Consider the following 26252-nt stretch of genomic DNA (forward strand, 5'->3'; position numbering starts at 1 on the left):
CCGCCGAATCCCGATGTACATCCGGTCGATTGGTTTCGAGAGAAGGCTAGAGGCAGGCTGTCATCCTGGATGACGACTGGATGTAGCATCCTTTTTCCAGTTTTGAGAGGAAGAATCTGTGGGCGAACTCAGATAAAATGCCGTCGCTTTTATTCTGTGGGCCCAAATTGGCCGCCTGTGGGATCGTGTTAAGCATCTGGGGTGTCGTTATGCTGGTAAGGATTATACAGTCTTCGTGACATCGCTTGCGAGTTGTAGCTAATGTGGGATTCACCCCCCAACGACAGGGATATTTTGCCTATATTGGTAACATTAGTAAATATTACTGTATTTGGATCTTCCCTGATAAGATAAATGCGTAAAATAGTTATACGTTTGCATAACAATATCTGTTCAGTAACCTATTTATCAGCAGAATATATGGAGAAAACAGCAGGTGTTGGTATCATAGGATGGAAAGGCCTTTCTTTGCCTCCTTTACTTGACCATTTTTTCTGTCCTTTTTTGCCTTTGTGTATAGATAGATATCTAAATGGGTGCTCTTCCACAATTAATTCCAACTAATGTCTTAATATGAAATATTCTTAACAAACCTTGTTTTTAAATAACTATGCACTCTTTTTTCAGTCTATGTTGGGAATCTTCTTCAGTGCAAAATCTGCTGTGCTGATCGAAGATGTTCCCTTTACTGAGGAAGACATCCGTGATGAGTGAGTTACTTCAATTTAGTCCATCTTTAAATATAATGTTCCAGATAGCTATAGATATAAATGTATAAAAATTAAAATAGCTGTTTACACAAAAATATTAAGCAGCACAACTGTTTACAACACTGATAATAAGAAATATTTCTTGAGCAGCATATCATCATATTAGAATGATTTCTGAAGGATCATGTGACACTGAAGACTGGACAGCAGAATATACAGCTTTTCCATTACAGGAATACATTATATTTATAATATATATATTCAAATAAAAAAAGTTATTTTTAAATGTTAAGAATATTTAACAATATTAATGTTTTTACTATATTTTTGATCAAATAATAAGTATGATAAAGGCTTACATTTCAAATAGGCTGCTTGTGTAGAACGAGAACTGGCAGATCCTGAACTGACATTTCCAGATGCAAATGTTTACTGATGAATGCATCTTCTCTTCAACAGTAAGAATCCACCACAGACAATTTATGGACTCTACAACCAAGTTGGAATCAACTGCTTCATTGCCGCTGCCATCTATGTAGGTGTTGGCGCAGTGTCTCTGTGTCAGGTTCGCCTTAACAAGCGACAGGAGTACATGGTCACATAAATCTAAACCATTTCAAATTCAACACCAATTATTCCTAATTATTTACTTTTAAGACTTCTCAAGAAACTAGGAGATTTTGCTTTGTTATGTTGTCTGAAATTGATATATTTGGAAGTTCATCTTTAAATACTAGGTACATTGATATTCTAATGAAGACAAAGTGTCCACAACATACAGTAAATAGGAACAAATACATGCTGTGTGCATATATATGCATGTCATGTGTTGTTAAATTCCTTTAATGGTTTTCTTCTTTTCAATGAGCTATAAGACACTAAAAACAATGGGTTGATGTTAGTAGCTTGTGTTCATGTTGAATGTGTGTGTATGGTGTACATTTTTTGATTTCCAATCTTTGTGTGTGTGGTAATATAAATGCCTATTATTGTATTGATGTACACCCTGCAACCCTTGTTCTGTGAACTTGATATTATCACAACTGTGATGAACAATACAAGATAATAGAATGGAGAGGTCTTATGTTCCCTTCAATAAAATACTAGTGAAAAAAAAATGTTGTTGTTTCCTCATACATATAACATTTCTCAACAAGACAAAAGCTTTGGTGCCATTACAACACAGCCAGGGAAGATATTCAAAGCAAATCACTGGGTTTGTCATACAATATTTCAAACGATTATGGGGGAAAAAGTGTTTGTAGATGGTTTTCAGACAGGTCATGAAACATATAGACACTTATGAAGTCAGCTGACAAATATTACAAAGTAACAGTCCATTTAATACGTCTTTACGTCTGTGGTTCAAGCATTATCTCACAAGTACGTCCCAGCTCTCCCAGTTTGACACGGGCATATTCTGCACGGTTTAAGGCCATTTGACAGTCCTTTCTGGCTGAGTATGTCGATCCCTCATGAGGCTGACCTGTTGCCACCTTTACTCAGAAACAAGAAATAAAAAATGTTAGTGCATCAGAGGCAGTCAAAGTTTTTCTCCAATGCTATTTGTTTTAGATAGATAGATCCCACAAACACACCTGTGTCAGATATCGGATCTGTGCACTCAGTTCATTCTCAACTCTGTTGATGGAGGTCTGGAACTGATTCAGCTGTCGGTCTAATAAACTGGCATTGGCCTTCTCTTTAGAAAGCTCCAGCACAATAGTTCCTGATAGACAGATTTGGTACCATTCAAACTGTTAGATTAAACATATACAAAATAATAAATCCTAACACTGTTAAACATGTATATTTATAATGACAATTACAAAACTCCTAAGCTGGTTTGCTAGTCGCCAGGTCTAACCTAGTTGGTCAGTTTGCTGGTCTTAAATCAGGTTTAAATTATTTTTTTTATAGCTAAGCCAGCTAATATAAGCTAAACAAGTTGGTCAGTTTACTGACTCTGAGTATAAAGCAGGTTTAAAGGAGTTTGTCTTGCTAAACCAGCTAAAGTCAGCTTGGCCAGACAAGGGAACTAACGTTGGCCTAAATCAGCGAAGACTAGAAAACTATTTTAAGCTGATTTAAGTCTAACACAAACCTGCGCTCTGCAGCACTAAAGCGATCTCCTTCTCCACATCTTCTAACGCTCTAAGCCTGTCATTAGCCATCCCGAGCACACAACCTACAGGATACAGAAAAAATATAAAGCGCAAACATACAAAAGACACGCGTTCAACTCATACCTGAGCATGTAGTCGAATTGTTAAAATGCAACAGACACCACACATACGTTAACGAGTTTAATTATTGAAAAATTAAAAGCCCACTTCAGAAATGTATGTTTGTATAATAATATTAGTCTACTCACTTGCATGTATATTTAAGCAATGAAAGTTACCTTGACCAGATATTTAACCACTGACTTTAATAAACAAAGCACTCGCACATCAGTACGTCGGGAAGTACGGAAGCCGCAGAAGAACAAAACATTACAGAAACGCGAAATCTGCCGATTTACCGTATAGAAAAAACTATTGGAAATGTTTAACTACTAATTAAAGCGATTTGTACAACACCTGGAGAAAATCTTCCACAGAAATTGGTTGTATATTGCTTCAAGCTATATTCAGTGTTAAAAACGCTGTAATTACACATTAGAAGAGACTCGAAACAGTGAGAAATAGGTGAATTGTCCATCTGAGCTCGAGCAGACATGGAGTCTTGGAAGAGTCACGTGCGCGCGGCGTTGTTTCACAGAGACTGCAAGCAGAAAGATCCTTTCTCTGGCCTCTTTGATAAGGGTGAGTTTAATACAGATGCTGTCAAATGTACATAAACAAGCTATAAGTACAAACTTCAGTAATGACTGGATGCTCTGACAGTGTCCAGGCTGGAGGAGATGCTGGACTTTCATGTCAAACTCTGGCAAGGCTGGTAAAACAACACTTGACAACTATTATTGTACTGATTTGATTTCTTGCCTTATTGACATAAATTACATTATGCATACTGGTGTATGTACTTGACACACATCGTAATTTACTATGTTTGTGTGTGCTGTTGATTCAGTTCCAAAGAAAACGGACATTCTAGGTGCCCAAATGAAGACGGCACACTTTATTTGAGAGTGAATGAGGTGGAATTTCTTAATCAACAGGTGAGAGAAATATCAATAAACATCACTAAACTGCCTTATTGCTAAAACTCTCATTTTATCCCCCACCAGATCTATTGTATGCATAACATTGTAATTTCTAAGTTTTATTAAGGTTTCTGTTATGCTTAATCTTTATGCTTTTTTTTATCTAGGACTTGATATATATATATACACACACACACACACACACACACACACACACACACATATACATATATATATATATATATATATATATATATATATATATATATATATATATATACACACACACACTGCTGTTCAAAAGTTTGAGATTGGTAAGATTTTTAATATTTTTGAAGTATGTAATGTAAGTATTTTATGCTCATCAAGGCTGTATATATATATATATATATATATATATATATATATATATATATATATATATTGTGAAATATTATTACAATTTAAAATAACTTTTCTATTTGAATATATTTCAAAATATAATTTATCCCTGTAATGCAAAACTGAATTTTCAGTATTACTACTCCAGTCTTCAGTGTCGCATGATCCTTCAGAAAGTCTAATGTCAATGTTGGAAACAGTTAAGTGCTGCTTAATATATTTTTGGAAGTGATACTTTTTTTCAGGATGAATAAAAAGTAAAAAAGAACAGCTTTTATCAATTTAACACATCCTTGCTGAATAAAAGTATTAATAAAAAAAAAAAAGAATACTGACCCCAAACTTTTGAACAGAAGTGTATATTTTATAAAACTATTTTAAATGCTTTTTTAAATATATTTTTTTTAAACTTTATATTCATCAAAGAATCCTGAAAACAATATCATAGCTTATAGAAAAATCCTAAGCAGATTTCCAACATTGATAATAAATCAGCATATTGCATGATTTCTGAAGGATCATGTGACACTGAAGACTGTAATAATGCTGAAAATGAATCTTTGATCACATAAATTACATTTTAAAAGTATATTAAAAATAGAACTGTTATTTTAAATTATAATACTATTTCACAATATTTTTGATTAAATAAATGCAGGCTTGATTAGCATAAGAGACTTCTTTCAAAAACATTAAAAATAGTATTTGTTTCCAAACTTTTACATACATAATACATATGTGCGTGTGTGTGAGAGAGATAGACCAGTCTCTCACTACTAACCATGGAATACCCTTCCACATCTGTCTTTTTTTCAAGCTCAAGCAGAAAATCGCAGATCTGACCAGCAATATATACCTGAAGGAGGCAGAATTACAGTACTGTCACTCACAGTAGGTCAAACAGCACATCTCGAAAAAATATGAAGTCATCAAGACAAGCAGTCCTAATAGGCTTATATCATGTATTCCTGCTGTAGAGTTGCCCGTTACAGGACCGAAGCGGTTTTGTTGGCCCAGGGGACTTCCTGTTTGAAGTCAGATCTGGAGGAATATGAATATCAGCTGGAGTGTCAATCAAAGGAACTGACAGCACTGAGACGGGAGCACAGCAAACTGACAGAGGAGATGGCTGCCACAAAACTCCAGAAGGAGGAACTCCTAGACCGCTGGTTAGAGGAGAAAAAACAGGAGGCCGTGAGGATTAATAAGCACAATGCAACACAAGAAAGGTGAATGTTATACCGTGATATGTTATTATTGCTTCTTCAATGCTTTTACTCATAAATGACATGCAATACATGATATCGTCCACTAGGTGGCACCGTTTGGCTGGTCGACTGAAGAAGCGGTATCGGGGAAGGTCTCGCCCTCTACCGTTTGTAGCAGCTAACACTAACAGCTCAGACATCAAACCGACTGAGTCGAACATTTAGCGTCCTCCTTCTCGAAACAAACGTTGTTATCTAGGAATGTGAATTTTATGATGTTTCTGGTGATTTTATCCACCTCCTCCCATTTTTTGTCGTATTTCAGTACTAATATCTAAACATTCTTAAATCAAGATACATCTAAGAGGCAAAATATTTTAAGATATTAAGTCTTGAATGAAAAATAATCTTAATTCAAAGTGAAAAAAATCTGACCCCATTGACTTTAATCATAAACTCACTTTATTTTGACTAATTGTTCATTAAACAAGACTTGATATATATATTTGCTTCTCTTGTAAATGCCTTGATTTAAGTTTGAGAGAAAATCGTAATATATATATATATATATATATATATATATATATATGTTATTGTTATTGTTTTTTTGCAGTGTGAGAGCAAAAACTTTAAATTTTCTAATGTTGAATTCAAAAGTCATTAATAAAGCTTACTCTTAATACCCCAAATTTAATACGCAGCCATGTTGTATTTTATTTGTTTTATTAAAAAAAATTAAATAAAAAACAGATTTAAAAGAAAATGGCAAACAGTGTCTCCTGTGATTATGAAAACTGTTAAAACAACAAATTTCCTTACTCCTGAGGGATGTTAAATCTCTATACATCCATTACCTGTTTCTTTTTTTTACTAAATGCAGTAGCCCAACAAATTAAAAGCAGCGCTTTCATATATGTACAACCTGCAGAAAGACAATATTTGCTCAATCGCATATGATCCTCACAGCAGCACAGAGAGACATGCATGGCCCGTGTCCATCTTTGTGTAATGCGCAGGGGGTTATTATTGTACACAGATCACAGGAAAAATCAAGACGGTCTTTTGTGAAAGGAATAAATATGGAGCAATTTAGCCATCTTTACAGATTGGCTTGCTGTTCATAACATAACAGTTGGCACAATAGAGTATAATTATCACATGCCTATTCAAAAAGGTATGACATTCCCTGGAATCCCCTCCTTAGCTTTAGACAGTTATATTAATAAGTCATTAACCTTTCTTCCCCTCCAATTAAATGTCCAAATACTGCTTGAATCGCAATGAGATTAAAATAATTATTTATATGTTACACCCTTAGGGAGACCAGAGATACTTGGTGAATGAGATGATAAAAATTCAGCAGTCCTCCTCCTTGTCGATTATTCCCTTTAACCGCAAGCGAGCAAAGTCCTCAAATACGATGTCGTCATCTGGGGTTAAACTGCTGTTAGAAAGAGTGGAAAACTAAGCTTAAAACGAGAGGGAAAGCTGATCATTGAGGTTGATATTGATATTAAAAATGCTTGCTTACTTTGTGTCAAACACTATCAAGTTGGTGTCAATCGGTGGATCCAACATTGGAGCAGCTGTTAAACAAAAAGAATATTAATATTAAATGATTAATGAAGGTGTTATTACTTTGACAGTTACAACCTAGTTCAGAGCAATCAATGTGGTGTTTTGTGTTTGACACAAACCAGAGTTTGACTGGAAAGGGGTGTAGTCTGTAGGTTTTGGATGCATTAAGACAAAAGGCAGTTCCACGGAAACATCCCTGAATGAAAGAGAGATAAAACAAAACCAACACAGCCATTACATGACATACTTGAGGTGTGGAAGAGCTCTTCAGACGGCAAATCTCTTAAGAACTGACTGGGCCATGTTTCACTATAAAATCAAAACTAATATGTAATGTGCAATGAATACTTTTATTCAGCAGGGATGCATTCAATTGATCCATTATGTTACCAAATATTTCTATTTCAATTAGATGCTATTCAAGAATCATGAAAAAAAAAATAATATTCGGAAGGATCATGTGACATTATCATGCGATAATTAAACAAAATAAAATTGAATCTACACTGGATCAGTGTAATATATCAGTTCATCAGTGGCCCAAAATAGGCTATTTATATTACAACATGTAGTTCTTTGGATTTAAAGGTAATATAAAATATGACCTAGGCATTTCTTAGTGAGATTCATCCATTCATGGCGTGTCATGTGTGTGTGTTGAGATTAGTGTTTGAACTATCGAAATCAGACAGGAAACACCAGGGTCAAGCTGAGCAGAACATTGAACACCATGCAGATCTCCTTTTTAATGGCAAACCTAGAGACACTACAGCAAGCCATCAGAATGCACAATGGATGTATTTACCTCTCCAGCAAGCTGCTTAAAAGCCTGACGTGACAGACAGATGGAGGAGAAGGAAACAGACAGAGAGAGATACATAAAACAATGGGAGAGTGACAAAATGATTCAATAACCAGAACGAGGCAGCACAGAGAGGCGAGAGATCAGGGAGGGAGTATAAAGCTCGCACAGCATCCTGGAAAACAGCTAAAGCACAGCACCTCCGCTGAAAATATCAAAACCAAGAAAATTATAGAAGAAAAAAAAAAGGCTAAATAAACCTTTTAAGTCAACCTACACAATGAACTACATGTGAGATAAAAACTGATTGATTATTATTTTTTCTAAAACAGCAGCAACATGTAACAGTCTTAGTGTGGAGGACTACAGACCAATCAAAACTGCTCCCCGGTGTGTGACTGTAGAGAGGAAGCAGGTGTGACGCATGACTCACCCTCCACGGGAGACCACCAGTTTGACTTTGACCCGATAGGACACCAGGACACCCAGAACTTCCTTATTACTCACATCCTTCACTCTGCAGTCAAACACACAAGCAGAATCAGTCAGTCGACTCTTCAAGTCAAGTCAACATGAAACCTACTACCTTGAAATAAAGGACTGATGAATTGTATACAAAAAGACCAAGGAAGTGTATTAAGAAAGTGAATAGGGTCGTGTGATTTCATGTACACTACTGCTCAAAGGTAAGAGGTCAGAAAGAATTTTCTTTTGAAAAAAAAAAGTATTCTGCAAAGATGCATAAAATTGATCAAAAGTGACAGTACAAAAAAATCTAATTCAAATAAATACTGTTCTTTAGCACTTCAGATAATCAGTTTTCACAAAAACATTAAGCACATTTTCAACACGGATGAGAAAAAGAAATGTTCCTTGAGCAGCAAATCAGAATATTAGAATGATTTCTGAAGGATCATGTGACACTAACTGTACAGCGAGGGTGGCGCGGCGCGTCTTGGACTCAAGAGTGGTGAGGAGAGATGAAGTCAGATCAATTTTATGGTAATAACTAATGACGCGGTTCGGCGGCAACCAATCGGAATGTAGAAGTGCTCCGTTTGAGAGAATCCCAGAAAACGCAGTCCTGTAAACTTTGGTTCCGGCCACATTAGTTCCCAAGCAAAATAGAGGTTGATCATTTGAATTTAATAAGTAAAGAGGGCACGCAACACTATTTATAGGCAAGATTTTCGTGCTAGAATACTTTTTCAGTGGGAATGCAAATCATAATAGCACTTAACCATGAACACAAAAGCCACACATATGGCTTTTAATTTGTTTATTATTTCATTAGCAAACATGTCATGTCACTATAATTTTAAAGTTATTTCCATCGATCAATTTTCTGCAAAAATAACGACTGACATGCTTGTTTGCTTTGCGGCCCCTTTAAATACAGTTTTAAAAAAGATCACGCATTTCGATCAACGTCAGAGCATCAGAGCGTCCACTAATCTTTCCACGGCGTCGTTGGCAAGACGGCGAGAGCGAATTTCACCGCTCTCATCGGCAGCAGTGTGAACGCACGGTAAAGAGTGGAATGATGCCAAATTATATTTTTAAAATTGAAAAAGTCATTTTAAAAATAGTAATGATATTTCACAATATTACTGTTTTTATTGTATATCTTATCAAATATATACAGTCTTGTGAGAATATTTATAGCATTTAAAATTAATTTGAATGGTTGTTGATTTCTTACCTGTCATTTACTTTAGAATTTAGGAAACTTTTCATTTTGTGAACATTTGGTTAACTAACCTGAGTTTTGCATATATGCCTGTATATGTAAATAACATACAGCGTGTTTGTAATTCTACAACATTATAATTTTATAAGAAATAATAAATACTCTTTATCCGTTCATTTTTCCATAGTAGCCAGCCAGTGAGAATGTGGGCAAAATGAGCTGGTTAAGTACAGTAATACTCACATAGTACTGGACGCCAGGTTGGTGTCCTCGTGTTTGAGTTTTCCATCCAGCGCCAACCCTCTCTTCTCTCGATTGTTGTTGAGAGTGGGTGTGAGTGTGTACACTTTACAGAATGTAGAGCTGGATGCTACTTGATCGCTGCAGAACACGGATAGACATTTTAGAAAGTCATGTTTCATGACACTTTTGGGCAGGTTTGTTATCCCAATGAATCATAAATCATAAATCAATCATAAATCTTAAATGACCACTAAAAGTTCAGATAATCATTTCAAAACACCAACATCTATACAGTCTAAATAAAATATGCTTACTCTGCCTCTATATGAGCCACTGGACATTTGTACTGTGCTGTACTGAAGAGACAGATATCAGCATACTGTCGTACTGTAGAGACACAATGCAAACAGTATGTAAACAGATCATAGATGATGAGACTGATATGAAAATCATGTCAAACTAAAAACAACAATAAATGGGCTGATGGCTGTGACTCACCTGATATTTTAACCCTTTTGACAGTCTTGGTTGAATTATTGGTAACATGGACGTTAACACTGATGGGTTCTCCATGGTAATACAGCTGTGCGAGAAGATAAAAGTTAATTACAGGCTAATTATTTATAACTAGCACTGATCTGTGTTAAACAGTGTTACCTCTTTATCTAACGAAGCCTCTAGGTGTAAAGACCGGTCTGACATGAGGAAACTCCTCGTAGTCTCCACCATCGGCTGTGGGCCGGTTTTCTCAGGGGCGTACTGGACTTTACGGATCACTAGTCGCACTGAATTCCTGTTGAGGAAGAAATAATATTAAAATAAGATCTAAACTTTCTTTTCTAAAATGTCTTCCACTGAAAACTATGGAAGCTTGTTTCTGGCACAAGATATAAACTCACAGTTGTGTGAAAAAAGTCAGAAAAGTCCTTTTTTATTTTGCTATTCCATGGCAAAAAAAAAAAAAAAAAAAAAAAAAAACAGAACTGCGAGATGCAAAATCTGAAGAAAAATTAAAAATTGCTTAGTATAAACTCTGAGAAGTTAAGTTACAGTTGTGAAGAAAAAATGAGGAATTCAAGATGTAAACTCACAAATATGAATTTATACCTTGCAATTATGAGTTATAAACACTCAACTGTGATAAAAAGTCATAAAGACCTTTTTTATTTTGTTATTCCGTGGCAGAAGAAAAAAAACAATTGTGAGATGTAAATTAAGAATTGCAATTCTGAGGGGGAAAAAAGTAATTTATACCCTGCAATTACGATATATAAACTTTCAATTGTGAAAATAAAGTCTGAACTGCAAGATAAGAATTCACAATGAACTTTTTTATTTTGTTATTTTGTGGCATAAACAAAAAAAACACAATTGCGAGAAACTGCAGAGAATCAAACCTTTTGTGATTCTTGTCTTCCATCGATTTGGCACAGAAAGCCCTGATCTCAAAATCCACCCCACAGGCCTGGAGCGAGAAAGACGGAGGTAAACAAAGGAAGAGTTTGCCTAAGCTTCACAAACAGGATGTGTGCAAAATTGAGTGACAAATCTGAAGGTGTTAGATGGAGTTTGTTGCGTTAAAAGGAGCTGTGTATAACTGATAATACCTTTCCTGTGTCCTCAGGCCCGGGCTGCAGGGTAACTGAACATGGCAAGTTTTGAGGTATCTGGAAAACAGAAAAATATATTTCCACTTAAACCTAACGCAGTTGTCCACGTCTGTTGCCATGGTTACTATGGCAGTACGAGCGGAAACCTGGGATAACGCGGATATTACGTCATTAACAGGCGACAAGTGAACATGGTCGAGCCATTATTTAAAATCGGAATTTCTCTGAAATTAAAAACCTTTGGGAACTTTTGAGATATTGTAAGTACACAACTGCAGGAAATATATTACACTGTGCAAGTGATTTTTGGATATTTATATATATTATCAATTAATATATTTTAATAAATAATATTCTCGACATCTCTAACAAATATAAACTGCAGTAATAGCCTGTGTTCTTAAAGGCAGGGAGAAACTCACAGTGAAATGGAAAGGATAGGCATTTTGGCCCAGTTTCTTCAAAAGTCTCTCCTGTAGACGGCTGTGGGGCTTGGATTCCTCTGGAATAGGAGGATAGGCTTGAAAAGTGAAGATGTAAAGGTCTTTCCGGAAGGAGAGCCCTAAAACATCAAGGTCCTCGCGGCCATACCGGAAAGCACAGGTTAAAGTCACAAACACTGGAAAAAGGATCAAATAAAGTATTAAGAGATTATTAGAGAAACACCACAAGTGGGACATAATTTGCATTTGATGTGAAGCAACATGAGATAAGTATGGAAAAACATTGTTTATGAGATTAACTTTACAGACATACCGGTATCAACTGGAAAACTAAACAATTGGGATGTACAATATAATCAGTATCATATAATTTAATTGTGCACACTCATTTCCCTAAACTTACATTTAGATTACCTTTCCCATCATCTAATGCTCACTTAAATCTTTAATAACACTACTAAATTAATAACACTGTTAATGTAATCTATAGACAATAAATTTCAATTTTCATACTGTACTTTATGTTTGAGATGCTAAAGAATAATTTGAAACACTTATTTATTTATTTTATTTTGTAGGTTTTTATTATTTAGAGACAAAACAATATTTAATTTTACTATTTTCGATTTACCGGCCATGACATTAAAATAATTATTGGCTTATCGGTATCAGTCAGAATTTCCGACTCACCTTTTCTTTCTTTGAGATATTCGGGTTCGATCAGGATCACACCATCTGTAGCAGAAGGACAATATGTTGTATGTCAGTGGACTAATACCTTTTCTTCTCCATTTAAATACAACTGAACTTTTTATCTTAAGTCACTTACCAACAGGGTCTACATGATCAAGATGATCCACAAAATCCCTTTTCCCCAGGTATACTGTAAGCTGTGAAAACAGACAGGGTTGTAACAACAACTTGTGGAAACCAACACTGTGATAGTGTGTTAGAGAAAGGTTTTACCTTGCAGTTAGGACTGGACTTCTTGAATACCCTTTTGAACAACAGAAATGTATGCATGAATAATCACAGACATTATCGGAGCTGATCGTTTTGTACAAATAGGTGGGAAGTAGCCTTTTAAAGTGAAGCGGGTGGCAAGAACCAAAAGAGCAAACAAATGGTGGAGCAACAAATGGCATACTGGGAGAACTTGTTTGTTTGCTTGCTCGCAAAGTGCAGTAATACTACGATCATGCATGTCATTACTAATAATACTGTTTTGTTCATGAAAACATTAGAAAGAGCAGTATGAGAATTCTGCATAGTCCTTACATGAGCAGCTGTTGTTAGCTGCCTGGCTATGTCACATGAATGCTAAAGGATAAACTGACTTCTAATGAAGACTTTGGAAAAGCTTAAAAGACATTTCTAACACAATTATGAAGATTGAACATTTTTAATATAATAAACGTGTATATTAGGTGCTGGTTATCCATCATGCTCAGTCAGGCTATTCAACCACGTCCATTTACAATCCAGCTAGTATATTAGCTTTCCTACTGCTCGCTTCATATTTTGAACAATAATGATCAAAAAATATATATTTTTTGATGCCTGAGGCTTTAAAGAATACTCACCGGGTGCCTGCCTTGTCCCCCATAATGAGGGGAGGAATTGGCTGTGGGAATTTGTAGAGGAAAACACAGCTATGACACAGAGTGTAAACAGAAGCTCCTGTAGGTGTTCAATCACTCCCAGGCGGTGGGCGGAGCTACAGGAGGGTCACGTGAGTTGCAGCAGTAGATAGACGGCAGAGTCAGAATCACAATAATTTATTTATCTATTAACATACTTATTGAATTATACTTATTAATCATATCTATTTATTTGTATTGATAAAATATACCATAAGTATATAATTAACAAATAAATAACGCACTAAATTTAATGTAGTCGCACAATATATATATATATATATATATTGTATAAATATATATATATATATATATATATATATATATATATATACTGTATATATACACAGTATATATATATATATATATATATATATATATATATTTTTTTTTTCCCCCAAACTAAAATATACAGCAGTGAGAATGGTGAGGTACTTCCAAGTTTTGACAAAATGTCAAACATTTGATGTATTTTATTTTATTTTTTTTTTCCTTTTATTTAGTAGCATTGTGTGACGGCATCAAAGGAAAGATCGTACCCCGAGTCATTGTCTGGGTGTGCCATTTATGTGGAAGATGGTTGTATTTTCTTTATAATTTAAGCTTGAAGGTAGAACACTGCAAAGGTTTCACAACACACTGGATTAAACGGATGAGGGAATTTGACAGATCTGCACACAGATGAGATGTCAGACTGCATTTTAGAACTAAGCGAAGAGAGAAACAAACCATCCACTTTTCACTGAGAAACTATGAAGCCATTTTCTGCCAAATAAGAAAAACATGCCTTAGTAAATCATAATAAATATAAGATACAAAAGTCAGTTATGAAATACTGAGTCAAGTACAAGTATGCGATAAGGTCAAAAATATGGCAATCTAGGTCATAACTATGTCATAAAAAGATGAAATTGACAAAATAGTCAAAATAATGACATACTAAGTCATAAGTGAGGCTTAAATATAGGAATTGATATATTGTCATAATTATGAATACAAAAGTCTTACTAAATACACAAAATGGTGAAATGATGTAGTTATGAGAAATTCTGAGACAGTCATAATTATGAGATGAGAAAATGACAAAATTGCTGACTTATGGTATGACATCCTAATTCTTAATAATTTTGCCTTATGTCATGAATTTAATCTCATAATTTAGACCTTTTTTTGGCTTCTCATCATGAATACACTTATACCTGCTTATGTATGAAGTTTAATTAAAAATACGACAACACAACTTTATATTTATACACCAATGTGCTTATTTTATTTGCCTTAAAACACAGGAATGGATACTGTTTCACTTTTTGTTTAGTTGTTATGGACACAATACTGTTGTACCTCCAAAGATGTGTTGATTCACTCTCTCTCAAATAAAACAAATAAAAGGAACAAACCAGTAAATCTGTTCATATGCATTTATCATCACTGATTTGATTTCCCAACAAAACAATAATAATACATTTCTCTGGATGGATGAAGCACAAAGCGGTTAATTCAACTCCCATTGATGTGCTGTCCATATTAAATGTTTGTTCCATCTGGTTGGGTCAGATCCGTATGGTGTAGGAGTCAGAATGAGTGACATACCGAACCCAACGTTGTGACAGTCCTGTCTGAGTTGGAGAGAGTCGGAGAAAGCGGATCTGAAGGCCCGTGCAGGTTTGTTTGGGCAGTTCGAATGACATACTGACAGGGCCGACCTCCAATAAAGAGGCAGAGCTTAGACCAGGAACGTCCACCTGTGGGATCAGAATATACATTTTCAGTGACTGATGACAATTTGCGTCAAGCAAATATTTGTATTATAACATCACCTTGAACAGTGCAGACAACTGCGCTCCTCCTGGAAAACGTGGGATCTCCCAGAGCAGGGCTTTGCTCTTCGGCTTCAGTTCCGCAGTCTGGTCAGGACTACTGAGCTCCTGAGACATACTGTACAGGATGGTGAAGCATAAGAGGCTATACATGGTCCATAAAACCGAATTACACTAATAATCATGACGATGCATAATCTGACCTTACAGAGCCTTTAGGCACAGGCACGGTGATGGAAACATTAAGGGCCGTACTGCAGAAAAAAAATGAAAGAACATTACTTGTGATGTAACTGTGTGCTATTATTTACATATTTTGATGGATGGATTATGCCATTTTTCACACTCATCTAAGGTATGGCTCATTATATGCACTATGCAGCATTTCGACTAACCTTTTAGGTGGAAGATCACAGCGCAGTTTAAGGAAGATCAACACCCTGCAAAGAAAAAGCATTTATTACAGTGCAATATCACAGATTCACTAATTTTTTGATAAATAGAGTAATTCATTATTAATAATAATCACTTCAACTTCTGTCACTCATGTTGTCTTAAATCACAATGAAAATAAACGACTGAAAATATTTTTTATTTAAATTAACTTAATTTAAAATTAAATTAAAATTAATTCACAATTGCATTAAAAATCATTTAAATGAAAATCATTTTGTATGAAAAGGACTAAATGAATTATACATCACCTGTTGACATAATCTTTCTCTATAGAGGGGAATAACTGAAATGGTGGTGGACACGGCAGCTCATCACACAGCTGATACTGCATCACTGTTTGCTGAAGAGGAAAAAACATCACTAATTATCCATGCAGTAATTACACTAAAGTGCAATTCTGTGTATGAAGCAACAATTTACCTCTCCTTGGCTGGGACAAACTTTCAATATTCTGAAACTATCAAATTCATCCAGTTTAACAGCCTGGTGGAATCTGCATTCATCTACACGCACAGCTGAACTATAGCCTGAAGAATAAAAGGAAACAGATTTAATCACACTTTTAAAGGTCTAGCAAGACATTTCTGAGAAACAGAGTTGATATTCAAAATCAACCCAAACAAACACACCCCTCCCTTCATTGCTCCGCTCCAAAATGAAGATGGTCATCACTGCAGAACACGAAATCCAGGGGGAGGAGTTCGATCCATATCTAACTTCCCACCTTACGCATACCTAAACCTACCCATCTCTGCCCCCTGATCCCTAACCCCGCCCCTAATCCTAAAATAAAATAAATCACAAAATAAAATCCACACAAACGTGTCCCTGCTTGATATAGACTATAACCACTGATGAACATATTCAGTTTTGATGAAATCGTAAAAATCGTACGCGAGTACGGATTAGAACCCGTAACCTCTGACACGCTTGGCAAAAGATCTACCGCTAGACCATTTGAGAACTCAAATAACTTTTGCGGATCGATGGATTTATTTATGGGTTGAGCAGAGAGGCAGCACAGTTTGACAAGTTTGCACCAGCACTTCTGAAAATGCACTTCCGAATGTGTCTCTGTCCCCAGCACATTCCAAACCAACCTGGTGGTAACGCACCGCATTTAACGTCCAGTAACGTTAACGCCGTTGTAAAGACCGGAAAAGTAATTAGTTAGATTGGCCCGTTACTGAAAAAATAACATGTTACCTAACGCCGTTCCAAACAACACAATCTCTGTGTCCATATTCAAGCCTTCCCGCTTTGATCTTTCCAGCACTGGAAACCTTTTCAAATATTAATGCGGGTCCTAAAGCTCTTGTCTGATCTTAACCAGTCTTTTTCCAGTGATATTCCTCTAACTCTTTCTACAGTTTTTGTCTTGCTCACCTTCTCCTTACCCATCATGAGTCTATAAGCCACCTACTGGCTTTTAGTCTGACCCACTTCAACTGTTTTCTCAAAAATCACTTACTGCACCTTTAATAAAAGATATGTGTAGTGCATGTGTAATGATCAGTGTCGCATACTCAACCTTTCAGCTGCGACTTTCCAATATTAAGCTCTTCATTCAGTCCAATCCGCATCTCTACAGGATGAAGAAAAGAAATATACAATCATTGAAGGGAGGATCATTTCACAATCTGCATTAACATGGGCCGCAAGATGTAGCCAACTCACCTGAACAGGTTGGAAGAAAGCATTTGATTCTTAACTCTCCCTGAATATCTGCTTTCATTAAAACTCCCTTAAAATAAGCATAAAATGTAAAAGACAAGCGATTTAAGGGAAGAAAGCAATTAGGAGTTTTATTTCAAAACATGATTCAAGTTATACTCACATTGGAGCCAATAACCACAGACAGCCTCTCTATTACATCCACAAAGATCTCATTCTGTCCACCCTGCAGCCAGAGAGAGAGAAAATTCTTACTCATTTCCTAAGATCATCACAGATAACATGTAAAACTGACGAATCTAGGAAAACCCACCTGCTCTCCTCGACTGGACATTATAGGACGACTGGCCGCAACACTAGGAGCCACTTTACTCTGTTGTGTCTCAGCCCCAAACTACAAAATATGAAAATTAAAATGTTTAAAAGCAGTCGTTCTCAAATAAGAGGCCTGCCTCTCAGATGCCCAAATATCACCATGACAACCGGAGGCTGATCCCCACCAAGAACTGTGACCATCTCATAGAATACATTGATACAGTGAGAAAAATAAAATAATAGCAAGAAGCCATAGCATAACAAGATGCCATAAAAGACCATAACGACACAACAATAACTTACCAAACCAACATTACTGAGGTCAAAGAGACTGAAGGGTTTGGATGACACAGCTTCTGTCTGGATGAAGTTTTTCAGTATGTCAGTTGAGGTCGTCTGTATGTAGCCAAAGTCCTGATGATCAGAGACATAGAGGAAGGATATACAGAGTTGGTGTGTTTTTAAGACATATTTGTTTGATATGACAACAAAAATGAAAGAGTGAAAACATTTACCACCATCTCATCCAGCAGCTCATAAATTAGAGCAAAATTCATCCGCACTGATTTCTCTGACAGACTGCCACAGTAATCCTTGGTAAGAGCTGCTAATCTGAGAGACATAAAACAGTTGCTTATCATCATGCCATCTACACAGGTAACAAATAGCTGTAATGATAATTAAAAACAATATGGCGTAACTGATGAAATAAAGATGTGTTTACCTGTTAAGGAACTCAATTATAGTGAAGGGGGATGGGTTTGTCTTGGTGGACGCCACCCAGTAAAGCCCACCCTGCCTTACATGGATGAAATGATGGTCTTTGTGTGTCTGCGACAAAATAAAAAAACTGTAAATACATAAGTTAAAATATTCTATTTTCAAAACAACTATTAAGACATCAGATGCCCAAATATTACCATGACAACCGGAGGCTGATCCCCACTAAGAGCTGTGACCATCTCATAGAATACATTGATGGAGTCTTTACTGGACTCTCCTCGAACTGACACACAGATTTAAGAAAAACTAATATGTAGAAATTATTAAAGATTTTGGCATATGACTCTTAAAAGCACAACAGGCCGGGCTTCATTATAATGTGATTTTTGTACCAACCGGAGAGATACACACAACCATTTAAATAATTGAAAGATTATTTGAAAGATTGAAAGAATTTTACAATTTTTACGGATATATTTATACAATTTAGATATTATTAAAGATAGTATTACAATTTAAAAGAACACTTTTCAATTTTAATGTATTTTAAAATTCCTGTAATGCAAAGCTGAATGTTCTGCTGTCATTACTCAAGTCTTCAGTGTCCCGTGATCCTTTAGAAATCATCATAATATGCTGATTTGGTGCTCAAGAAACATTTCTTATTATTATCAATGTTGAAAACAGTTGTGCTGCTTAATATATTTGTTGAGGTTAAGTACAATTTTTTTACAGATTAATTACAACTTTTATTCAGCAAGGACATTAAATGAATGAAGAAAATACATTTATTTTATTTATTATATCAAAATGAATAAAGACATTTATAATTTTACAAAAGATTTCTATTTCAAATAAATTCTGTTTTTTTTTAACTTTTGTAAAAAGTTTTTTAAAAATGTTATCCAGCAAAAACTATTTTCAATATGATTAGTAATACGAGCTATTATTAATAACCGAGCACCAATAATAACTGATATAAGCAGCAACATATTAGAATGATTTCCGAAGGATCATCTGACAGATTAGGATCATGTGAAGACTGGAGTAATGATGATGAAAATTCAGCTTTCCCATCAAAGGAATAAATTACATTTTAAATATATTCAAATAGTTATATTTTATTTCACAATATTACTGTTTTACTGTCTTTTACACCAACTGAAATGCAGCCCTGGTGAACACTTATTCCAAACGTTTGACCTGTAGGGTGACGTTAAACACATTAACGTTACCAACATCTCACAAATTAATAAGCCAGTGATAAGGATACAGTCTTTATATATGAGATGATCTCCCTTTGATGACAAGATGAAGATTTGACTTATCATTTTCTTCAGCACACACGATTCTTTTTCATATTATAGCAAATCAGTCTGCTCTCTCTTCCGCCGTCATTTGTATTCTGAAATAGGACAAAAATAACCAGTTTAACAGCTCAAATATTTCATTATTGCTAGCTTCATGACTGTAAACAGCCGGTTTGTTCTTCTTCGTGAACTCTCGCGTGGGCTACTGACAGTGACAGGAACGTTATTGCCATCTACTGAGTTGGAGCATAAACCGCTCCTCGCCAACGACGGCGCCTAAAAGCCTGAAGCTACTATTAAAATTAACAGCAAATTAATCTAAAATATGATTTTAAGTTATTTTATATTTATATAAATGTATTTTGATTTAGAGGAAAGGTGTTTTAAGTCTATAGGTGGCGGCACACAATGCGTATATAGGTGAATGTGCAGTCAGTCAGGTAAAATCACAAAACACACTGAAAGATGTCTTACTTGCTCAATGGTTCTCTTCAATGTATTTCTCTTCAGAAAAAATGTCCAGAACTTAAATCTGAATCTTACTTTTGACAAATACAGACGTGTGATAGATGTATGACTGCACTGAGGGTGAATGTAAAAAATGGGTGAATAAAATAGGGATCATTTTTATTATTTCTCATGAGGATGAGAGCGAACAGAGGCCAAACGTACAGGACCTGTGTGCAATAACAGCTTGATTCCGAGTCCTCCTGTTATTTGATCATTATCGGCTACCCTCTGTTTTCCTGCATATCTCAGATTCCAGGTCTGTTCGATCACACCTGTTTGGCAAACTGCTCTCTAGTTTTCTCCGCCTTCAAGTGCTCTGCTCCTTCTCTCCTGCTGCCACATGTGCAACATAATACATTATGCAAAAAAAATAAAATAAAAAAAAATAAAAATAATGGAATGTAAAAACATAGTTGTGGCTTATAGCCCCTTTGCTTAATTAACATATTAAACCTTTGCCTAATCAGTGTTAAAGTTCAGAAGATTTGGTATTTTCAAGAGGTATTTGGTTCAAGATATGTATTTTTTGTTCTCGAGTCCAAAATTAGAGCTCCAGCTGTTTCTGTTGGAGTAAAGGTTTAATTTTGTGCGGCGTCTCTAAAGACAGGGGTGCTTATGTTATCAACACCTGAACACACACATCTGAGTTATTTTTCAAACCAGACAGCGGAGATGTTGAAACTGTAGTGCTGAAGCAATGACTTCTCGACCCTGTACCAAAAACACGCCTGAGGGAACAGATTTACAACATGTCTTACACATAATAGATCCCTTAATGGTGTGATTTATGCCATAAGATCAATCAAACAAAATGCAATGTATCTGTTCTAACAAGTTTCTGTAAAACCTTACTGGTAAAACCTATTTATGTAACTGAGAGTGTAATATAAAAGGGGAAACACACAATATACTTACAATATATTTACACATTTTTGACCTTTAGTTTCAGTTGAACTTTTATTATTTTTTGGCCCATAAAGTATTTTAAAAGTAATTTTAAAGTGCTTGTAAAAAATAAACTGGGTGGTAAAACAGGAGGGAGGAGCTTCTTGATCTCCACAGCCAATAAAATGAAAGAATGCAATTGCTGGTATTGAGTCCAGTATTTAAAGACTTTGCCATTTGAAATTCTCATATCTGGACAGAGACCAAAGATGAGACAGAAGGTGAGTGATTTTATGTGTCTTTCAGTTTTCAAAGTTAAGAAGTTAGTCAATAACATGCAAAACCAAATGCTTAGATTTATAAACCTTAACTGACATGCCATTTTGTTATAGCAATTAGTATGTTTTCAAATTAATCTAGCAGTGCCACATATGTTTTATTTTAACATCGACTAGTAAGTTTCAACAGAACAGACTAATCAGTTGAGAAAATGTTGTAGGAAATCTATTTCAATGTTTGTATGGTAAAATAATGATTGTTAATAGTACAAAAAACTGTTTTCAGGTGACATATTTGCTGTGCCTTTTTGGGGCTCTGCACTGCTTGGTAATTCTGCCAGGTAGGATTATTTATATCCAAAACCTTTTTCAAGAAATGAACATCCTGCTAATATTAAATATCATTTAAAATATTGTTGCAGTGTCGCAGGCCACATCTCTAGCAAAAGTCTCCAAAGACACAGGTAAGATTGAAATATCTCAAGTCACATTTAGTGCCTTCACTTTTGCCAGTGAAACACCATTCGTGTATGAAAATTGTCTTTTAGACTATTCCAAAATAATAGCTATTTTAATTATGCATTAATACTAATTTCTCTTGCAGCATCTAATCCAGCCGTCAGCATTGACTCTGAACAAGCTCATGATTTTCTGGCACACGCACGTCCAAGGAGAGCCACTGACCCCAACTGGCATCGCAAAAATCCAGACTTTCAGTCCTACTATCGTTACTACAGCAGTATTGGCCACATTGAAGGAGTAAGAAGAAAATTATGTTTTTTCTTTTTACTTATTATTGATTTTTTTAAATCCACTGGTAGTAGCAGTAAATTGATGTTCTTGATTAAATGAATAATGCATATTAAATAAATTGTTCTAAATCTAATCAAATAAGTCCAATGTTATATTAATTTAGTAAAAATATTAATAATGATATCAATTAACTGATAAAATATTGTTTTGAGCTATTCTTTAAGTTATATCGGTACTGCAAGGGATAGTTCACCCAAAAATGAGGATTCTGTCATCATTTACTCACCCTTGTATCGTTCCAAACCCCTTAAGACTTTGTTTACTGTTCTAAATGAAAAATGAAGATATTTTCAATGAAATCTGAAAAGTTTCTGTCCCTCTATTGAAAGTCCAGGTAACCAAAACTTAGAAGATCCAATAGGTTATAAAGCTGTCACAAAAATAATCTATAAAATTTAGCCGTTCAATCCAAGTTTTGGATCTTCTGTGTTGGATCTTCTAAGTTTTCAACAATTAACCAAACTCTCATGGATTTGGAATGTCAAGAGGGTGATTTAAATGATGACAGAATTTTTAAATTTTGGGTGAACTGTCTCTTTAAGGTTTTGCCACAGCAAGCGATACACTATAATTAAAAACAGAAGTATTGTCTACTAAAATGCTCAAAAGTGTTTCATTGTCTCTGGTTCAATCTTCTATTTTTCTCTTCTAGCTCTATGAGATAGACAAACTTCGAATGCTTTACCAGCAGATGCGACACCTGGAGCTCACTTATGGCCCTGATGCACCCAAATACCAGAATACCCTCGGTCTTCAACTTATGTCGACGCCTCCACCCACGACCCAGCCTCCACCCTCTACCTTACCACCTGTCTCTAAGATGGATGTCATGTACCTGTGTAATTCAAAAGATCCCCAATGCAAGCCTCATATTGTGTATCTTCCCTCCGGTGGGGTACCTGTACTTTGCGATCCACGTTACCACCCAAACTGTAAACTTAGCCCTGACCAGAAGCTACCATCTCCACCTGTAACTGCTTCAGAGCAAGTGACGCCTGCTCCTCCTCCTCCACAAAAATCCACTCCGCCTCCTCCTCCTCCTCCAATAATTATCAAAGGAATGGAGTATGACTGTGATCCTTACTGGGACCCAGACTGCCTCATCGACAATCCTCCCAGGCCAGTAAAGATGATCGAACCGCAACCAGTGCTCCCAGCTGAGAAGTTAAAATCGGAAACAGAGAAAAAAGAAATCCAAAATGCTCCAGTTCCAACCTATGACCCATATGACTTCAATCAAGATCTATATGATCCATTCCGCCATGCAGCTTGAGCACCTTGATTTAAAAAGTCAAAAAAAAAAAAATGCATTTAATAATTTACCCTTACATTCATGTTTTTGTTTTGTTTGTTTTTTTATCACAGTGACGGATAATTTCTAAAATAAAGTAAACCATGTCATTGTTAATAAAATGTAGGCTAGCCAATGTGAGATTTAAGTTCTTTAAATAAAATAAACCTGGGCGCCAGAATAAAAATTGACAGTTATTACATGCTCACTTTTCTCTTTTTTCTTCTTCTTTTTTTTTTTTTTTTTACATAAAAACAACTGATTTGTTTCCTTAATTATTTTGTATTATTTTTACGTTTTGTCTATTTGTTTCATTATAGGCTATTTATGCCTAAATGAATAGTATGTGTGGACACTGACACCATGGGTCATGTCATGGAAACGCTTATAGAAAAACAGATTCTTTCGTATATCAAAACACACTAACGTTAGTCAATCACGAAAAAAAAAAAACAGAAATAGAGTAGTGCATCTATTTGTAAACCATTTTCTACATGGCCGTACGGGGTAGCGTGGCCGAGCGGTCTAAGGCGCTGGATTTAGGCTCCAGTCTCTCTGGAGGCGTGGGTTCGAATCCCACCGCTGCCAAATTCGTTTTCAAAGTTAGGAAGCTTTCCTGACTCTTTTAACGTTTCGCATGTTGCATAGCGCGCAGATCTCAAACAGAGCCATATATTTGACCCATGTGTTGTGTTCAGACATTTTTTAACTGGTGAATTTTTTCTCAAAATCCCAATATCTCTTACGTTCTCAACAAACGCATTACTGGTGTATATTTGCTGTTTCGTTTTGAAAAAAAAATCAACAAGAAACACGGTTTGCGAAATGTAAAAGGCACCGCTGGGATTCGAACCCAGGATCTCCTGTTTACTAGACAGGCGCTTTAACCAACTAAGCCACGGCGCCTGTAAACTCTTTCGTATAAGGTAGTTTTTTGAAAAAACGTAATGATCACCTGTTTTACATTTGTGTTTCTAGGTGAGCATGAGCATTTCTTCTGTATAACAAAGTCGATTTCCCTCAAACCTTTGTACCTCTCAGGTACGATAAACCTTGGATACTGATAGCTGGAAAACATTCTCACTGATTGCATTTTCCGTTTTTTTACATGTCGCATAACAACTTGTTGAAAATAATTCGACGAGGATGGGATCGAACCCACGGTGCAGAGCACAATATACTGGCAGTCCATCGCCCTAACCACTCAAGTAACGGCCACCTTGCCTTCACCAGTATATCTTTAAGAAAGTGTAGTCAAAAAGAACTTGTTATGATCATATAATTCAGCGGTGTAAAAGCGACCATTACAAAAACGCATTAACAAGTATGAGCATTGGTACTATACATACTGCTAAATCTAATTGGTCGGTTTTAATAGTCCACTTTACACTCATTGATTACATTTTGACCTTCAAATCAGGGATCAGAAAGGATTCGTTAAGGGGTTGCAGCCCATAACAAATACGGAAAATAATCACGTATTCATAGAATCCAATCATCATGTACTGAAACCTTTATACAAAAAGGTAACAGGTAAGGATGTACCTCACTGACGTGCTTGTGACTCGGGCTCGAGATGATTTTGTAAACCAAGCATGTGTTTTACATCATGGTTGTGATTCTTACTCAGTTAAGGGATTCAAAATACAAAACAAGTATCTCATCATATATTTCATGAATAGTAGCAAAACAAATGCTTTTTGTGACTTTTTAAAAGGTAAACTATAGATTTTAAATTCAGCTACTTTCAACTCTCATGTTAAAAAGCTTGTGTTTCCAGCGATCCCATTGGTCGATTTTAAAATCGATGGTCTTTTCGCTATTTATTCACTAAAATATTCGTGTACCGATTAAATAAATACATACACATATACTGTTTCACATTTACATCAAAGTATTTTATAAAACATGTAAAATGTGTGTTTAGTTAATTAAAAAATAACAGTTAACATAAGTGGAGAGGAGGGGCTTGACAGGATGTGGGTGTTCACCATAGGCGGAAGCTGAGTGAGTCACTCTCCAGAATTTAAATGTTAATGCAAAGTTCCAAGCAGACGAACTGATTAAGGACACACTTGTAGAAATGAGTGTAGAAGCACCATTCTATTTTTTAAGGCATAAAACCAGGGTAGATTTGCATTTATGTTATCGTTTCATCCATTTGAATTATAATAACGTCTTTCTTGTAGGCAATTATATGTGCATATAGCGTAATCTAGTGGTCAAATAATATTATCGTGTTATTGAAACAAGGGGAAACATCATACATTTTATCTTTTTTTTTAAATAACCTGTTGAGCGATGTTGTCAATTTGATAATTGTCATCATCATAATTTGTGACTACTACAATAAACAACGACTATCAGTACTTTTCCTTATGGATGATAAGAACGATAACAAAATATACGCCTGATTATAAAACAAAATGAAAACGCTTTTCAAAATAATGGTATAACAACTCGTTATATATTTTGTAATCGTCGACAATCCTTTACATCCAATGGTAGCGTGGCCGAGCGGTCTAAGGCGCTGGATTAAGGCTCCAGTCTCTTCGGGGGCGTGGGTTCGAATCCCACCGCTGCCAAAACACTTTTAATAAATTCTTTTTAACTATTACACTTTGAAGACATACATATATCACACATTAGATAATACTGTAAGGCACAACAAGTAGACCCAAAATATTAAGAAACATTCACTAATTCTAGTGCTAAAATGAAATT

The 26252-nt window shown here is 35.5% G+C and overlaps 6 protein-coding genes and 4 non-coding genes across 15 annotated transcripts; 5 read left to right on the top strand and 5 right to left on the bottom strand.

Moving 5' to 3' along the window:
• Positions 1-9: 9 nt before the first annotated feature.
• Positions 10-1811, top strand: rnasekb (ribonuclease, RNase K b). The gene is made up of 3 exons (XM_039676619.2): positions 10-215; positions 628-710; positions 1170-1811. Exons 1-3 carry the CDS (start codon positions 138-140, stop codon positions 1312-1314), a joined length of 306 nt encoding a protein of 101 aa, XP_039532553.1. The 5' UTR covers positions 10-137; the 3' UTR covers positions 1315-1811.
• On the bottom strand, positions 1779-3431 carry med11 (mediator complex subunit 11). 3 transcript variants are annotated; one of them, XM_039676616.2, is made up of 4 exons: positions 3293-3431; positions 2815-2898; positions 2309-2439; positions 1779-2206 (listed from the first exon to the last, which is right to left on the bottom strand). In XM_039676616.2, the coding sequence occupies exons 1-4, from the start codon at positions 3429-3431 to the stop codon at positions 2063-2065; spliced, it is 498 nt and encodes a 165-aa protein (XP_039532550.2). In that variant the 3' UTR covers positions 1779-2062. The 3 variants fall into 3 exon arrangements, with proteins under 3 accessions (XP_039532550.2, XP_039532552.1, XP_039532551.1); XM_039676618.2 differs by lacking the exon at positions 3293-3431 and adding an exon at positions 3115-3247; XM_039676617.2 differs by lacking the exon at positions 3293-3431 and adding an exon at positions 3085-3220.
• LOC120482360 (autophagy-related protein 16-1) lies at positions 3376-6606 on the top strand. Its single transcript, XM_039676614.2, has 6 exons — positions 3376-3517; positions 3599-3650; positions 3786-3873; positions 5057-5130; positions 5217-5468; positions 5555-6606. Exons 1-6 carry the CDS (start codon positions 3430-3432, stop codon positions 5670-5672), a joined length of 672 nt encoding a protein of 223 aa, XP_039532548.1. The 5' UTR covers positions 3376-3429; the 3' UTR covers positions 5673-6606.
• On the bottom strand, positions 6168-13544 carry arrb2a (arrestin, beta 2a). 3 transcript variants are annotated; one of them, XM_039676611.2, is made up of 16 exons: positions 13397-13544; positions 12780-12810; positions 12643-12703; positions 12504-12548; positions 11793-11989; positions 11368-11427; positions 11158-11225; positions 10418-10553; positions 10259-10343; positions 10075-10147; positions 9761-9898; positions 8261-8344; positions 7831-7854; positions 7145-7221; positions 6979-7033; positions 6168-6888 (listed from the first exon to the last, which is right to left on the bottom strand). In XM_039676611.2, exons 1-16 carry the CDS (start codon positions 13417-13419, stop codon positions 6804-6806), a joined length of 1242 nt encoding a protein of 413 aa, XP_039532545.1. In that variant the 5' UTR covers positions 13420-13544; the 3' UTR covers positions 6168-6803. The 3 variants fall into 3 exon arrangements, with proteins under 3 accessions (XP_039532545.1, XP_039532544.1, XP_039532546.1); XM_039676610.2 differs by having other exon boundaries at positions 6168-6891; XM_039676612.2 differs by lacking the exon at positions 7831-7854 and having other exon boundaries at positions 6168-6891.
• A 1150-nt stretch (positions 13545-14694) lies between these two features.
• Positions 14695-19964, bottom strand: ap4m1 (adaptor related protein complex 4 subunit mu 1). Of its 2 annotated transcripts, none has more exons than XM_089126404.1 (15): positions 19715-19964; positions 18639-18724; positions 18443-18549; positions 18237-18330; positions 18022-18132; positions 17717-17797; positions 17567-17629; positions 17407-17473; positions 17261-17314; positions 16150-16256; positions 15978-16069; positions 15669-15713; positions 15477-15527; positions 15274-15391; positions 14695-15198 (listed from the first exon to the last, which is right to left on the bottom strand). In XM_089126404.1, the coding sequence occupies exons 1-15, from the start codon at positions 19770-19772 to the stop codon at positions 15007-15009; spliced, it is 1326 nt and encodes a 441-aa protein (XP_088982530.1). In that variant the 5' UTR covers positions 19773-19964; the 3' UTR covers positions 14695-15006. The 2 variants fall into 2 exon arrangements, with proteins under 2 accessions (XP_088982530.1, XP_039532543.2); XM_039676609.2 differs by having other exon boundaries at positions 18234-18330.
• Positions 19965-21389: 1425 nt separating this feature from the next.
• On the top strand, positions 21390-23732 carry and3 (actinodin3). Its single transcript, XM_039677641.2, has 5 exons — positions 21390-21427; positions 21711-21765; positions 21847-21888; positions 22029-22183; positions 22890-23732. Exons 1-5 carry the CDS (start codon positions 21416-21418, stop codon positions 23508-23510), a joined length of 885 nt encoding a protein of 294 aa, XP_039533575.1. The 5' UTR covers positions 21390-21415; the 3' UTR covers positions 23511-23732.
• A 302-nt stretch (positions 23733-24034) lies between these two features.
• trnal-uag (transfer RNA leucine (anticodon UAG)) lies at positions 24035-24116 on the top strand. Its single transcript has one exon. It is a non-coding gene; the product is annotated as a tRNA-Leu (tRNA).
• A 244-nt stretch (positions 24117-24360) lies between these two features.
• trnat-agu (transfer RNA threonine (anticodon AGU)) lies at positions 24361-24434 on the bottom strand. The gene has a single exon. It is a non-coding gene; the product is annotated as a tRNA-Thr (tRNA).
• Positions 24435-24950: 516 nt separating this feature from the next.
• On the bottom strand, positions 24951-25084 carry LOC120483281 (U8 small nucleolar RNA). Its single transcript, XR_005623573.1, has one exon. It is a non-coding gene; the product is annotated as a U8 small nucleolar RNA (small nucleolar RNA).
• Positions 25085-26031: 947 nt separating this feature from the next.
• trnal-aag (transfer RNA leucine (anticodon AAG)) lies at positions 26032-26113 on the top strand. The gene has a single exon. It is a non-coding gene; the product is annotated as a tRNA-Leu (tRNA).
• The last annotated feature ends 139 nt before the right edge of the window (positions 26114-26252 follow it).

The sequence above is a fragment of the Pimephales promelas genome, chromosome 23 (assembly GCF_988280905.1).
Source record: "Pimephales promelas chromosome 23, fPimPro1.hap1.1, whole genome shotgun sequence".
In the NCBI taxonomy this organism is placed as follows: Eukaryota; Metazoa; Chordata; class Actinopteri; order Cypriniformes; family Leuciscidae; genus Pimephales; species Pimephales promelas.